This window comes from Hyperolius riggenbachi, chromosome 2 (assembly GCF_040937935.1).
Source record: "Hyperolius riggenbachi isolate aHypRig1 chromosome 2, aHypRig1.pri, whole genome shotgun sequence".
In the NCBI taxonomy this organism is placed as follows: Eukaryota; Metazoa; Chordata; class Amphibia; order Anura; family Hyperoliidae; genus Hyperolius; species Hyperolius riggenbachi.
In genome coordinates, this window is record NC_090647.1 from 459,252,866 (window position 1) to 459,269,942 (window position 17,077).

General features: G+C 45.0%; 1 protein-coding gene across 1 annotated transcript in view; it reads left to right on the forward strand.

Moving 5' to 3' along the window:
- Positions 1–209: 209 nt before the first annotated feature.
- NUFIP2 (nuclear FMR1 interacting protein 2) overlaps positions 210–17,077 on the forward strand; it is an 81,440-nt gene continuing 64,572 nt past the window's right edge. Inside the window, exon 1 of the mRNA XM_068270104.1 lies at positions 210–542. Within this exon, the coding sequence (XP_068126205.1) occupies positions 320–542 (223 nt within the window). The 5' untranslated portion in view covers positions 210–319. The remainder of the gene's footprint in view (positions 543–17,077) is intronic.

The window sequence follows — 17,077 nt, forward strand, 5'->3', positions numbered from 1 at the left end:
GCCTGTGTAGGAAAGTGCTGTTGCCTACAAGCAGAGAGAGAGCCATAGTGCTGACGTTGAAGCCCAGCCCTGTGAGGTTGCAGTCAGAAGTTGTGCAGGGAGGGGAGACCTGGGGGCGGGTGCGTTGAGGGGATAGTGGGAGGAGATGAGAGAGACTTGGAGGTGCCTGATTGCTGGAGAGAGGGAGTCAATCGTTTCTAGAAAGTCCCTGAGCCAACCGGCTTGTCCTAGTGAAAGAGGCACATCTGCACACTCACATCCAGAGAGAGAGGGGGCTCTGTGCTCTGAATTCAGCACAGGGGGAGCCCAGACACTTTCAATGGAGGAGCAGCCTGGCCAGCAGCACAATCATCACTACCACCACCATTATCATCACAATCACCACCATCACCTCCACTCTCCGTCTTCACACAGCAACTACTACTACCATACCCCCAGCCTGCAACATGGAGCAGAGGGCAACGCGAAATATCAACCTAAGCCGCTAAAATATGACCACAAACACGCCCTACAGCACCAGGAAGCACACCAGAAGAAAACAGGTTGGCATTTGGAGGATGGGAAGGAAGGAAGGGATCACAGGGGGTTAAGGGTGCTGGGTGGGGAGGGAGGGGGAATGGGAATGCATGTTCCAGGCATTTAGCATGATTTATATTGCTGGTGGTATAGAGGCCCCCGGGGGGTCTGGCTGAGGCCTGGATGATCCCTTTCTGCAGACCGTGTTCCTAGCAATGTATGAAGGTTTTATAGTTGGATTGGATGGGTAAGGGTTGAGTAGACACTGATGTTGTGTAAGTCTGGACTCCCCAGTGATTAGTGATGTGACTCACTGAGGTTCCCCAGAACATAAGAGCCTGCAAAGTGATCTGGATTTATTCCATATTATTGTCTACCTTCCATTAGGAGGCAAAAGTTTACAGCTGTCACCACTCATCAGGGTCATATGAGATTTGAGCGAGGGTTACTGTATTCAAGCCATACATTTCAGGTACATTATTAATTCACTGCTTAACTTTATTTTATATACATTTCAGGCCACGTTATTAATTCACTTATATTTCGGGAACCTTTGAAATGTTCATGGCAATATATGATTTCAGTTGAGTGATGAAAGCATTTGCCACATAATGGGCATTTTATAGATCCAGGTCAGTTTGCAGGATCACATCTGTTGCCAAGATGACCTTATTGAATCAGTTCCAGTGTAACATGTCAGGGCTACAGGTCTGGGGAAACTGAGATCAATGTTCTGATATTTTGGCTTAGGACCTGGGAGTCCATTCTTGGTGTGTTCGGTAGTGTTGCATTGGAGGACTAGGCCTGTGAGCTGACATATGCTCTGCTGCATTGTTACAATGTCTGCTTTCAGAGAGGTGTTCTCATAGGCTGTGCCAAGGTAACTAAAGGTGTGCATATACATGCAATCGTGATTGGCCAATCACTGACCAATTTTACCAGCTCCATGTAGTCTGAGGGCCAACAGACTTGGAATACTATGAACAGATTGTGTAGGTGAGCTCTCATACTACATGGAAGTGGTAACATTGGCCAATCAGACTTTGTTGTGTGTACCAGGCTTTTGTCTGGAGCCAGACGTGTATTCTGATAAACTGTTACAATCAGCAACATAATTATGGCTATGTGTTCTGTTGTTGGGATCAGCCCTGGTTCAGCTCATAATAGAGGTATTTTGAAACATTGTTGCAATATGAGAATAAGCTGCTGCATCCAGATGTATTTGTTTTTCATCAGACCTTATAGCATACATACAGTCACTTGGGCTTTATATCATTCTTATTGTATATGTGTGTGTGTGTGGTGATTGGCATTGTTGGGTTTTGTGTTGTCTGGTCTGTATAAGATTGACCCACAGGTGACTGAACTTGTAGAATGTTGGTCTTATGGCTCTGCATTCTATCTAGAAGCGTTGCTGGCTGAATTCCTATGCCTAGGTATAGGAAATGGGTGGTGTTGGTGTAGCAGGCAGTTTGGGGTGTAGGTCGGGGATGCTCCTGGTATGGCGGCGCCCAGTCGGTTATTGATACAGCCTGACAATGAGCGGGCCTGTCAGCTATTGGAATGAGGAGATGTGTGCTGGCACCGCATGGAGCTATGTAGAGCACGTTTTATGAGACTGCTGCCTGCAGGGGGTTAATAGAATTCTGCAGGCCAGTCCTCCTCCCTCTCCAGTCAGCTGCGGCCTGGCCTGTGTGCTGAAGCCATGGCCTTGCCTCACATCGGCTCTAGGGGGCCCTGCATCTGCAAGCAGGCCAGCTGGTGTGAGGAAGCTGGTCTGTGTGTGAGAGATTGAGGCCCACAAGGCTTCCCTGTGCAGTCTAGCTCCCCTTCATGTCATGAAACTAGGCTGTGCTTCCTTCTGATGTATATTCTAGAAAAGGTGGCATGCTGCTGCTATTACATAACTTGACTTTTTCCTTTTGTGACATAACTGTAACGCTCAAAGACCTGTTACTGGGTGCTGTGGCATGGTGATGGCAAGCTTTAGCAGCTGTAGCCAGGGCAGAGAGGACTGTCCCTGTATAAAAACACATTTTCAAGCATTAGCCATAATATAAATAATAATAATAATAATAATAATAATAATAATAATAATTTATAAAGCGCCAACATATTCCATAGTGCTGTACAAAGTAAAGGGGCCCATACACTCAGCCGATTTTCTGGCTGACCGATCGATCAAAATCGATCGATTGCAAATCGGTTGGCCAATTGACCGATCGACGGCCAATTTTGATCGATTTCGATGGATTTCCATCGAACTGGCAGGATGGAAAATCTAGGTCGATCTGATGAGATTGCTTATCATTTTGCATTGGCCTTAATGGAAATCTGATGGCAAAAAATGCCATCAGATCGAATTTCAATAGATTTCAAACTGAAATCTATTGGAATTCTATCCTAGTGAAAAATGTTCTAAAAACACATCAGATAGATAAGAAATTCATCTGCTGCTAATCTGACGAGTGTATGGGCACCTTAAGAAATGAACATGTGGTACATAATAATACAGACAAATGGAATACACCAATATACAAAATTGGTGACAAAATACAGAATTGATAATGACAGTAACAAACCTAACATGATGATTAAAATCTGTAATGAATTCCAAGACACCAAAGGGGGAGAGAGCCCTGCCCTTATGTTTAAAGACAGTGGCAATTCAGTAGATATTCAATCCGCTTGGGGGTAAAGGTGATTTTGGAGAAATGAATCATGTACTATATTAAGTCACTTAAAAATACTGCATGACTAGGATTAGTCTACTCAAATGACTCCTGAACTCCGCTTTAGAGCATAAGGCCTCTTTCACATGGGAGGCTGAAGGTGGTGAATTCACTGCCTATCAGCTGCTCCCGTGCACCAGTCAAGCGCTTGCTCAGTACCGGCGGTGAAGAGGCTGCCCCCATGGAGTCACATCTCAGATACAGCATATTGTGGTTCCCTGACGCCAGATAAGACCACAGTGGGTCAAGCGCAAACATGCATGGGGTTATGCTGCCATTTGGCAGCATGTAAATTGCACCCAAATGTCACCCAAACACATCCTGTGTTTACAAACCAGCTGTTCTACTGAGGCAGCTGGCTGACACAACTGAGAGATCAAATTATGGTGGCGATTAGTCACGGATGAGAGGGAATTAGACAGGCTAAACTCTCTAAATATATACAGGGTACATTTCCGTTTTCCTTTTGTCCTGCACAGTTCAGGTCCTCTTTAATTATGACTAAACTGTGTGTGGTTCATTTGTACCTTACAACAAATAACAGTAGAATAAATTACATTGATTGTTGGCCTACACAGCGAACAAGAAGAACGTATGTTTATATACAGGTTTGCATAATAATAATTTTATTAAATGTTCTAGTATTTTCAATACAGCTGATGTCACTCATTTGAACCATAGCTTGTATTTCCAGAACATTGATGTAATCGCTGATTTGTGAACTGGTGGTATGACTTGTCAGGTGACTCATTTATTGTAATAAGTGATCCATGCTGTAACTCATAACAGTACATGATGTGATATAGCACATTCCGACTCTACAATAGCTTGGAGTCTGTGTTCAGCTCCTCAAATGTTTTCTACCTGCACTTCCTTCCTGTCCTGCATAAGGTGAACGGAGCATATTGTAAAGAAGGAGAAAATATCTAAATACTGTTTATCTTTATGTTCCAAATCACCGTCTTGTGACATTTCAAGAACCTGGCAAAGCTTCTCTCAAGCAGTGTTCTCACTTCTTCTCAATAAAGCCTGGTATCACTCCTTATTTATTTGTATTTTCATTTAAAGTGGACCTGAACTTAGAATTTCCTCTCTGCTCTAAACGATATGCAACAGCATAACCTTTAAGCTAGGTACACACGGAGCGATGTTACTTATCAATCGAGCCGCTGATGCGGCTCGATTGATAAGATCCGACAGGTCCGATCTCGCGGCCGCTCGATTCCCCGTGAGCGGGAAATTGAGCGGACAATAAGCGGCGCTGGCGGGGACGAGCGGGTATCGAATACGACGCACGCTCGGACGAGCGGGGATGTGGCGGGTACGCGCGGGGATGCGGAAGAGGCGATCAGGCGGCTGATCAAGCCCTCGGATCGCTCCGTCTAGATTAGGTTTTAGGCCTTATGTAAATAAGGCGTTGAGTTGGGTTGTAGCACGATGCAATTCAATGCAACGCATTAAGTGTAGAACGGGCCTTGAAGCAGAGCATTTCTTTGTTACAGCTACACAGTGTGTCTACTTCCTGGTTTCATGAAAGCAGAGCAAGGGTTAACCTCTGGTGTTTACATATTAGCTGTGTCTGCCAAAGACTGCCAAATTTCTGTGTGGACAGAGCTGAATGCTCAAATTACACTTGTGATTACTTAAAGATGACGGGATATTAGACAGGCTCTTCTCTCTAAACACGCACAGGGTGCGGTTTTCTGTGTTTTCATTGTGTCCTGTGCAAGAGTTCAGGTCCACTTTAAAGACTGGTACACACAATGCAATTTCCCGTCAAATCGATAATTTCCGGCATGTCAGATCTGCTCCCAATAGAGATTGGGATTGATTTTTAGATTAGTACTGGTCAAAATTGATCCCGTTCTCGATTGGACATTACGGAAATTATTCGACCCATTGATCTGACGGAAAATGCAGGCATTCATCTTAGGGGCCGGTTTCCATCGAGCCCTTGCAATGGTGCGAGGATGCATCCAGAATCTAGCCATGCCATGCATTGGGTATAGGGATTCGGGTGCATGCTGTGTAAAATACATCATACGCTCTGAACCATCCCGCATGGGATTTAGACAGCAATGCTATTGGCGGAGTAGGCAGCGTTTCTTCGCTTTAACCGATTCAGAGGAAAAAATAAATATAGGCCCTAGTGACAAGTTAATTATGCAGAGAAAGAAAGAGGAAATGGGTTTTGAGCGTTTTTTTTTTTTTTTGTTTGTTTGTTTTGTTTAAATCCTGCACAGCCTAGTGGAGATATACTTTAGAAGTGAATTAAAAGTGTAATATAGCTGAAGTTTTATACACACTTGGGGCTTCCTCCAGCCCCATGCACACGGGTCGCTCCCAATGCCGCCGTCCTCAGTCTTCTGTATCGCCGGTACCGGGTACCGTAACTTCAGCCAGTCTGCACAAAAGAAATGCGCCATCTATGTATCTTGTCGTAGAGATACATAGAGGGTGCACTTCTTTTGCGCAGATTGGCCGTGACTAGTGACAGAAGATTGAGGACAGCTGCATGGGAATGATCCGTGTGCATGGGGCTGGAGGAAGCCCCAGGTATGTGTAAAAAAAAAAAAAAAACCCTTTTATTTTAACTCAGCTCTGGTTTCCATTAAGGCTACTTACACACCAAGACGTTGCGTTTTAGGGGATGTTATGGTCGCATAACGTGCCCCTAACGCAACGTATGGTGGTGTTGAAGTTGGACGTCAGATTGAGCTGCGTTATGCGGCTCTCAAGGCAGCCGCTCCAGGTTAGTGATAGGAAGTCCGGATCTTTTTAAGGATTCGGATCATTTGAATCGGATCATTGAAAAGATCCGGATCTTTGAACCGAATCATTTGAATCATTTTACTAGGGAAGCAGACTGGGTGAAATGACTAGCAGGACAGGACTTTCCCTGCACTGTACATTTTGTATTTTCCTGTTTCTTCCAGACAGACATCCACTGTGAACCGAATCTTTCATTGTGGTGATCCGGATGATTAGACTCACAAAAAAGATCCGGCTCAAATGAACGATTCGTTCATGATCCGGACAACACTACAGTCCTACCACAAGTCTCTGCAGTGCAGTAAATATTAATTAGCCATGTGGCTGGCTGCAGAGGAGGAGGGGAGACCTCCTCCTCCAACATTACTGAGCATGTGCAAGCAGTCTAACGCTGCTTACCCCAGTATAACGTACAGCATGCAGCACTTTGTTTAAACGTGCTGCGTTACTATGTAACGCAACGTGGGCACTGTGAACAGCACAATTGATTTCGCAGTGCTGTGAGTTAGGCTGCGTTACTGGCTGCTGTAACGTGGGACTTTAACGTCCCACTGTGAAACCAGCCTAAAAGCAGGGCTGTGGAGTCGGGCACATTTTTGGGTACCTGGAGTTGGGGTCGGTTATTTCATAAACTGAGAAGTCGGATGATTTTTGTACAGACTCCACATCCCTGTTTTAAAATACCCGATCAAACCCAGTTGCCACTGGTCAGTTTGAAGCTCATCTCTTTTTTTTTTTTTGCCTGGGCTAGAAACTGTTGCATGTTACTTTGGTCTGCTGTTATATTGAGGAGTACATTGACTGTCCTCCATTCTCTGTAAAGAAGAAGGGGGGGGGGGGAGTGCCACAGTGAAAGATTTGTGCCAAGCGTTAGCATCGTGTATTTGTAACAGTGTCACCCACACTTTCGGCAGAGGTTAGTTGGCTGAAACTCGGCCAGCAAGCACAGTTTCCACAGATCTCATTCTGCCATCTGCACAATAAAATATCGGGTCTGCTTAACTGTTTACACGCACAGATTTTAGACTTTGTTGATTTGTAAAGGTTTGTGATCGTTTCTGGTGACAGTCTAATGGCTTTCACTACTTGACTTAACTGCTGTCAGCTGACTGATATTGTCTTCCTTCTTATTGCCTCTGCAGTGCAGCACATGCTGCTTAGCTAATAGTGTGCATGTACGTATAGTTACATGTAAAAAAGGACATTTCAATTTGTCATCTTCAATGATTATACATAACTTCACTTGGCTATATTGGAATGATCACTGTACAGACACTTTAATCTGATGTGCGGTGTGTTCTGCTCTGGGGAGAGGCGGAGGATGAGCATTTTTTTTTTTTACTGTAGCTTCAGCACAAGAACCAGCAAGACTAGGATGGGTTTTTTATGTGTAAAAACTGTAGACAGCAGATTGATTTTTTTTTTTCCTTTACCAGATTTGTGCTGCTTTGGCTCTGTAAGATGAAATGTTTTAAGCTCTTCAGACTAGTTCATGTCCTCATGTGGGATTACCAGGGTTTTCTTTGGTTTCAAATTAATTTCCTGAACTGCAGTTGCTAAGTCCAGCTGCTACCACCCAAACTCCCTACTCGTTTGCTCACTATTTTGGCAGTTAGACTTAGTAACTGCCATTCAGGAAATGCTTTTGAAAACAGAGAACCTTGAGAATCCCCCATAAGGAGGTGGACTAGTTCAAAACCTATCGGTTCTGATGATTATTATTAATTTTTTTTTTTTATTTTTTTTTTTAAGATTCTTTATTTATTAAAAGTAAGGATGATATAGACGACTGCATATCATAACATTTCACAATTAACCATCACACGATCCATGAAAAGGGAACAAGCGTGTTATTTAGACAACATACTGGAGGTTCTGCTTATTTTTTTTCCGCTGTAGTGGTCCTTTAATCTGTTTTTCCAAGTACTATAGTGAATGCATTGTTCACCCCAGAAATTTTTTCCTGCTGGGTGGCATGAAAAAGTAGCCGGGTGGGGCAAGATGATAGAATGCAGAGCTGGTGCTCCTCTGCACAACTCTGCTTATAGTATAGGAGGAGGTGAGCCGATGACAGCCGGGTGGTCACCAAAACTAGCCGGGTGTAGCACCCGGCTAAAAGAGCCTGGGGAGAACACTGAATGACCGTTCCCAATCTAACTTACAGCTGCAAAATGTCAAACATATACAGTGGTTTGCAAAAGTATTCGTTCCCCTTGAAGTTTTCCACATTTTGTAATTTTACTGCCACAAACATGAATACATTTTTTGGGAATTCCGCGTGAAAGACCAATACAAAGTGGCGTACATGTGGGAAGTGGAACGAAAATCATACATGATTCCAAACATTTTTTACAAAGAAATAACTGCAAAGTGGGGTGTGCGTAATTATTCAGCCCCCTTTGGTCTAAGTCAGGGGTCAGCAACCCGCGGCTCCAGAGCCACATGCGGCTCTTTTTCACCTTCGCCGCGGCTCCGCTGTCAGTGGCTGCGGCACTCGCGTCAGCCGGCTCAGCCGCGGCTCCAGTGTCAGTGGCTGCGGCGCGCGTGTGCTGTCGCTGGCCGGCAGCCTATCAGAGAGGCCGCCGGACCAGTGCAGTGCAGGGCTTCGGGCGGCCATTTTCCCGTAGCCCTGCAGTGTAATGCAGGCAGGACGTTACGTCGGGAAGGAAGAGGATCGTGGGAGTTGCGCGCCACAAGGCGGTCGGGACAGGAGGAGATCGTGACAGGAGGTCTTCTGACTAGGTGAGTAAATGGGTTTTTCTTTTCAGATCTTGCTGAAGGATTGTGCATATTGGGGTCAGATCTTGCTGAAGGATTGTGCATATTGGGGTCAGATCTGCTAACGATTTGTGCATATGGGGGTCAAATCTGCTAACGATTTGTGCATATGGGGGTCATATCTGCTAACGATTTGTGCATATGGGGGTCATATCTGCTAACAATTTGTGCATATGGGGGTCATATCTGCTAACGATTTGTGCATATGGGGGTCATATCTGCTATCGATTTGTGCATATGGGGGTCATATCTGCTAACGATTTGTGCATATTGGGGTCATATCTGCTAACGATTTGTGCATATGGGGGTCATATCTGCTAACGATTTGTGCATATTGGGGTCATATTTCTTCAGATTGACAGCTAACTGCATGATCCTGTATATAGCATTAAGGTAAGAAACAATATATGCAGTGTTAGATTTGTTTTATAATGGTTTTGCGGCTCCCAGTTTTTTTCTCTTTCGGAAACGGGTCCAAGTGGCTCTTTATGTCTTAAAGGTTGCAGACCCCTGGTCTAAGTGCAGTCAGTTGCCCATAGACATTGCCTGGTTAGTGCTAATGACTAAATAAAGTGCACCTGTGTGTAATCTAATGTCAGTACAAATACAGCTGCTCTGTGATGGCCTCAGAGGTTGTCTGAAGGGGCCCATACACTTAACTATTTTCCCGCCGATATACAGCAGATTCGACCATTGTGATCGAATCTACTGTGAAATCGTTACGCAAACGATTGATTTCCATCCGATATCAATCATTCTCGACGAGCCGTCCGTGCGGAAGATTTTGCTCGATTGCCGGCAGGTCTGGAGTGCGTCGATAGCGGCGTTCGAATGCCCGACGACCGTCGCAATACAGCGGCAATACATTACCTGCTCTGGCCGGCACGAGTCCTCCCCGTCACCGCTGTCTCTTCTCAGCTGGGCTCCAGGGCTGCAGCTTCACTGAACTTCCTGTCCCGGCAGGAAGCTTACAGTAGAGCGCCCTCTACTGTTTAAACTTCACCGGACAGAAAGAAGTGAAGCCTGCCGGTCCGAAACCCAGCGGAGAAGAGACAGCAGAGACCGGGGGACACGCGCCGGCAGAGCAGGTAGTGTATAGCGGGGGGGGGGCGGCAGCACCACCACAGATTGTGATCGGTTTCATGCTGAAATCTATTCACAATCTGTTTGCAGTAAAGGCAGCCATACGATCCCTCTCTGATCAGATTCGATCAGAGAGGGATCTATCTGTTCGAATCTGATGGCAAATCGACCAGTGTATGGCCACCTTAAGAGAATCTTGGGAGCAACAACACCATGAAGTCCAAAGAACACACCAGACAGGTCAGGGATAAAGTTAATGAGAAATTTAAAGCAGGCTTAGGCTACAAAAAGATTTCCAAAGCCTTGAACATCCCACAGAGCACTGTTCAAGCGATCATTCAGAAATGGAAGGAGTATGGCACAACTGTAAACCTACCAAGACAAGGCCGTCCACCTAAACTCACAGGACAAACAAGGAGAGCGCTGATCAGAAATGCAGTCAAGAGGCCCATGGTGACTGGACGAGCTGTGGAGATCTACAGCTCAGGTGGGGGAATCTGTCCATAGGACAACTATTAGTCGTGCACTGCACAAAGTTGGCCTTTATGGAAGAGTGGCAAGAAGAAAGCCATTGTTAACAGAAAAGCATAAGAAGTCCCATTTACAGTTTGCCACAAGCCATGTGGAAGACACAGCAAACATGTGGAAGAAGGTGCTCTGGTCGGATGAGACCAAAATGGAACTTTTTGGCCAAAATGCAAAAAGCTATGTGTGGCGGAAAACGAACACTGCACATCACTCTGAACACACCATCCCCACTGTAAAATATGGTGGTGGCAGCATCATGCTCTGGGGTGCTTCTCTTCAGCAGGGACAGGGAAGCTGGTCAGTTGATGGGAAGATGGATGGAGCCAAATACAGGGCAATCTTGGAAGAAAACCTCTTGGAGTCTGCAAAAGATTTGAGACTGGGGCGGAAGTTCACCTTCCAGCAGGACAACGACCCTAAACCTAAAGCCAGGGCAACAATGGAATGGTTTAAAACAAAACATATCCATGTGTTAGAATGGCCCAGTCAAAGTCCACATCTAAATGCAGTTGAGAATCTGTGGCAAGATTTGAAAACTGCTGTTCACAAACGCAGTCCATCTAATCTGACTGAGCTGGAGCTGTTTTGCAAAGAAGAATGGGCAAGGATTTCAGTCTCTAGATGTGCAAAGTAAAAGAAAAGTAAAGACATACCCTAAAAGACAGGCAGCTGTAATTGCAGCAAAAGGTGGTTCTACAAAGTATTGATTCAGGGGGCTGAATAATTACACACACCCCACTTTGCAGTTTTTTTTTTTTTTTTAATGTTTGGAATCATGTACGATTTTTGTTTCACTTCTCTTGTGTACACCACTTTGTATTGGTCTTTCACGTGGCATTCCAAGAAAATTGATTCAGGTTTGTGGCAGTAATCTGACAAAATGTGGAAAACTTCAAGGGGGCCGAATACTTTAGCAAACCACTGTATATAATCAAGGCAGTACTGATCAGCTTACGATGCATGTGACTGGAAAATTAAAACAAAGTCGCCACTGTAATACACACCACCAGACTAATATTTAACTGTTTTGATGTCCCATACCATCCCCATAGGATCCTGAATTCCATATGCTAGCCAAGTGATGGCTAACCTTGACACTCCAGCTGTGGTAGAACTACAAGTCCCATGAGGCATTGCAATACTCTGACAGCTCTAAGCATAACTCGGGGAGGCAGAGGCATGATGGGACTTGTAGTTTTGTCACAGCTAAAGTGCCAAGGTTAGCCATCACTGTGCTAGCCAGTGGGTTTTATCACATGCCATACCCCACCATTGGGCCTAGGGCTTCATCACATAGGCATTGAGCATCAAAATCTGAGATCTGCGCTGCACACAAGCAGAAAGTGGTGTGGAGGTCATGGCCTTCTGAGATTTTCTGACATAACAGGTAGATGTTACAGCCACCATGTTATTGCTAGTTGTGCTAGTTGTGTATTGCAGTTGCTATATCCTTCAATTGTTCTGCTCAGGTGCCCTTTAAGATTTTGTTTCTTTGTATCAACTTGATTTCCCATCAGTGTGTAGTCTAAAAAGTGCTCAGACATAAGATGGCAATCTGCTGATTTGGCTGCTACATCACAGTGATGGGCTTCCTCTTCTATGCTAGAGGGCAATTGATAACCTGTCCAAAATCAAAAGAAAGTGCACTCAGACATGGTAAATTTTAATCTAGTGCAGGTTGATGACTGCCTAGCGTAGCACTACACTGAGCACACAAAGCAGGCTGAGGGTGTAATGCAGTTTGAATGTGAATCAGATTTCTGCTTCATTCTGATAGCTATAAGTTACTACTCCCATTGATTTCAAATCTGAGAGTAATTGTATCTGAGGCTCCTGTTGACCCATGTATGGATAACTTAGTGGGCCTAAGGCAGGGCAGCAGGAGCTGGAAGACTCTTTAAACTACCTGAACTGACGTAACATTAGGTAAACATGTGTATGTTACGGTCTCAAACCTCTGTAGAACTTGGCTGTTATATTTTCTCACTGTAAGGGCTCGTTTCCACTATAGCGAATCCGCATGCGAGCACTGCATGCGGATTCGCATAGTCAATGGCGGGAGCGTTTTTCGGTGCGGCAGAAATCTGCACGGCAGAGCCGTCAGATTTCGCGTGCGGGAGGAATGCTGGCGAATCGCCGCTAATGCATTTAATAGGGAAATCGCATGCGGCTTTGTCATGCGGATTTCCCCGCGATTTCGCATGGTTTGCTATGGAGCTTTACTCAGGCAGTGACATGGTTAAATTCGCCTGGCTCCTTGCCATGCGAAATCGCATGCGAAATCGCGGCTAAATCCGCATGCGGAAACGCAGCCGCATGCGATTTCTTCTGCGGTGGAATCCAGGCGATTCCGCACCGCAACAGTGGAAACGAGCCCTAAGGGTTAGGAATTCAGGTATGCACATAACACCTCCTCATCAGGTGGACCTAGCTCTCTGATGACTAAAAGCCTTAAAACTCTCTGGCATGGCGGAGATCAGCTCTTGGGTGCAGGGATTTAGAAACAAAAGGAGGTCAGTTAAAGGACAGCTGTAATGAGAGAATTATGGAGGCTGCCATATTTATTTCCTTTTAAGCAGTACTAGTTGTCTGGCTATCCTGCTTATCCCCTGCCTCTAATACTTTTAGCCATGGACCCTGAACAAGCATGCAGCAGATCAGGTGTTTCTGCATTGTCAGATCTGACAAGATTAGCTACATGCTTGTTTCTGGTGGTGTTCAGACACTACTGCAGCCAAATAGATCAGAAAGACTACCAGGCAACTGGTATTGTTTAGAAGGAAATAAATATGGCAGCCTCCATATTCTTCTCACTACAGTTGTCCATTGAGGATTGTAGCTATGGAACATTAGAGAGCCTGAGTTGGCTTAAGAAAAAAATACTTCCTGCTCCACGCCGCCCGGATGTGTCCACGACGCTGCCTGTGGCCTCGTTTGTCCTCCGCAGCCTGTGTAAGGCCTGATCACTGGCAGATGAAATCAAACATGGCCGCGACCCGGAAGTACCTACCGGGTCGCAGCTTATCTTTCAATTGGAGGAAGCTATTGGATGCTGGGAATTAGATGATGGAGGCAGGGGAGCCAGGCAACGGAGGAGGCGGGGGAGGCTAAGGAACACAGTGATTGACAACTGCCAGGTAAACAGAACAATCAGATTGTCGCTAGCCTGTCGGTATTTTGCAGGGGCGACTGACAGCGGCACCAGGAGGACACAGAGGCATGTCATTGTGCAGAGAACATGCCTCTGTGTCTTATCTTTTGAAAACCTCCGCCTCTGATTTTCTTTAAGGCCCCATTTCATCTTGTGCTGACACTTGCACCAAAAACGGTTAGATGACTCCTTCCTTTTATAAATAGTCACTTGCCGCGCTTGCTGACAGGTATAGGCTTCTTGCTCCTTAAATAGTCCTAGAATAGTAAAATGCAAGACATAGCGGGTAACTTCCAACGACAGTACACCCTGTGTTTATTAACTACTTAAAGCCCGCCTCACGCCAACGGGTGTGAACGCGGCGGCAGCCCCAGGACCGCCTAACGCCAATTGGCGTCAAGTCCTGGGGCTGCAGTCTCACAGGGAACGGCCGCGCGCATGCGCGATCGTTCCCTGCCCATTCACGGAGTGGAGCTCCGTGATTATCCTGCTAGCCGACGATCGCGGCGAGCAGGCTGCTTGTAAACGAAAGGGGAAAGAAACCCCCTTTGTTTACATGCGTACATTGCTGTGGTCCGCGCCAGCGCTGTACGAGATCAGCGATCCCTGGCCTCTGATTGGCCAGGGATTGCCATCCTCTCATTGACTGATGCCCATAAGAGGCGGAACAGGACGGGTTGCCGTCCTGTTCCAATTCCAGTGCACGGAGGGGAAGAGGAGGAGGGAGGGAGAGAGCCTCAGAGGCTAAAAAAAAAAAATAACAAAACTACTGCAGCGATCGGACCCCTCTGGCGGCATGTCCCCTTAGGGACAAAAAAAAAAAAAAAGAGATGAGTCCCATCGCTGGGCTCATTTGCTGCGCTGTGCAGGAGGCTGAAAAGCCTGCACAGCCCAGTGCTGCAAAAAACAGCCTGGTCTTTAGGGGGGGGGGGGGGGGGGGTAGCAGCACAGTGGGTGTCAAGTGGTTAAACACACTGTCAGGGTTAACTCCACCACATGCAGGTATGGGGGGCACACACACACACACACTCCCCCGTCAGTCACTCACACTCACTCACTCTTACTGTGTAAGTTTTTAATTTCTCCTCCTGCTTTGCTGTTCTGAAGTCCCACCCGCCAGAGTATCAGATCAAATTGGGTATGAAGCAGGGCAGTGTGGCTCCTTCCTATTGGCTGTCTGCTACATCTGTCAACATTCATTGCATGGAGATCGAGTTACCGGCTGGTTGGAGCTGGAGATAAATACTGAACACTTTTTTTTACTTGATTTACCAAATGCTTTAATCCTTGTAAATTGCAATTTATTGACATTTCATGAAGTATTTACAGCACAAGTCGGTAATTTACCTAGTTAGTCAATTTTACTTTTCAGTGCAGTTATAGATTTAGTGAATTGGCATTTGGCAAAGTGATGGGTAAAATAATTTGTTTTCTGCATTACCAAATGCGGTAATGCTTAGTGAATTGATGTCACCATCTCCATTCTTGTAGTCCCCTAACTTTGGGTTTCTTTTAAGAAGCTGAGTCACTCTCCGGCTTATAAATAGCCCCTAAAGTGTCAGTGATTTCCTCCATCTAGAAATATCTTGGATTAGCTGCTAGATCGTGTTCACATTGTTGAGGGGGAAGAAAGCTGAGTCACAGTACAGCAGCCAAGTTTTACAGTCCGTCGCCTGTATGTTAAGCATTTTCTACTTGGGTGTAGCACTATTTGGCTTTCTTTTAGCCTTTGCTCTTCATGCGGAACTGTAGTACAACATTTCCTTTTTGCTCAACAGTTAGGTTTACACTATAACTTGTTCCTAGTGTGGACAGTGACATTGGATCATCTGCCACTGTCCATGGCACAACCCCCTTGTTCAGTGTCTCCAGCATGTCCATTGCATTGTACATGTTATATAGAGCCTGCTGTTATGGCATGTCTGTCTTTCATCAGGTGTTCGAAAAAATAGTGCAGGTCAGAACTCTTCTTTCTGTAATGGACACTGGACGTGTCTGATAGGATCCATTGACATGTTCATTGGTTCAGTCCATGAAGTGGACCATTTTTGATTGCAATGTGAGTACAGCGTCAGATCAGTCACACCATCTTAACCTTTCATAAACCATTTCTTTATGAAAAGTAAAGCCTTGTACACAGGTAGGATAGTTCTTGGATGAGATGGCCAGTCTGGCCGCCTCTGCTAAGAATCTTGTTTGTACTGCCACCCCTTCTCTGATCGTTTTTCCAATCACTTCTATATAAAATCGATCAGAAATCAGATTGGACCTGTGGGACATTATTTATTGTCTGACAGGAGATTGCATGGTGTGTACCAGTCATAAAGGCAGCTTTTCATAACCTTGCCTAATCTGGAAAACGATTGGGGCACAATGATTGGTTTTTACCAACTTGCACCTCTGTTTTGATCAGATATTCAAAAGCTTATGTGGCCATTGATTACATCTGTTGTACCTCATGTCCTAACCATTACCACCACCACATTTCCAAAACAGCTTTTGATCAAATCGGTAATTTTTAAATACTATTTTCATTTTTAGTGTTGTATCAAATCATTGACTGAAAAAAAAAATCAAATAACATATGGCTTGCAGAAATGTATGGTAACTCCAGATATGATGTACAACTTGCTCTAGGTCCATAGTTTACCAAAGCATCCCCCGGTCGTCTTACATGTGCGCTGCAAACGCAGCCGCAGCTCTTATGCTGGCTCTATACACTGGGCTGCTGCTAGTGACAGTCTGAAAACCATGTTTATTTTCATTATTCGAATGTGGTTTCTATTCAGTATGGTAACAATTTACCTCATTAGTACTGATTAATTATTGTTTCATCTCGCATGCAGCTGTGACCAAACTTATTAGGCAAGAAAGTGCTGGTAGATATAACATTACTTAAGATCTAAACCTCTTCTTGGTAAAATGATCATAAATCATGTCAGCGATGGTCGTGCACATTCTTCAGTTTGCCTCAAATAAGTTTAACTCTGTTTGAAGACGTGAGGCTGAAACGATAAGAGTATTTTTTTTATGGTACATAATACATAATGAAAAAAAAAGGTTAATTTATGATTCACAGCTGGTGCCGTAAGGGGCTTACAATAATGGCCCCAGCTGTTTTTACAGTCCTGTCTGCACACGTACTAATTCTGAATACCCAGTCTTTGCTAATCAATGTGTGCTGCCACCCACTGAAGCACAACCAGCCCCATCCCTCAGCAATATGCTTGACTCAAGTAACTGGCTAAGTTAGAGAAGTGGTGCGGCTCTTGCTGCTGCACAGACCCAGGAAGTGGATCACTCGACTGGAGCTGATGTTCTTACCAATACAGTACTGGCCAAAAGTTTTGAGACTGTCAGAAAATTGGAAATTAGAAAAGTTGGTGCTTAAGTTTTTATAATAGCAATTTGCATATACTCCAGAATGTTATGAAGAGTGTTAAGATGAATTGCATAGTCCTTCTTTGCCATGGAAATTAACTGAATCACAAAAAAACCTTTCCACTGTATTTCATTG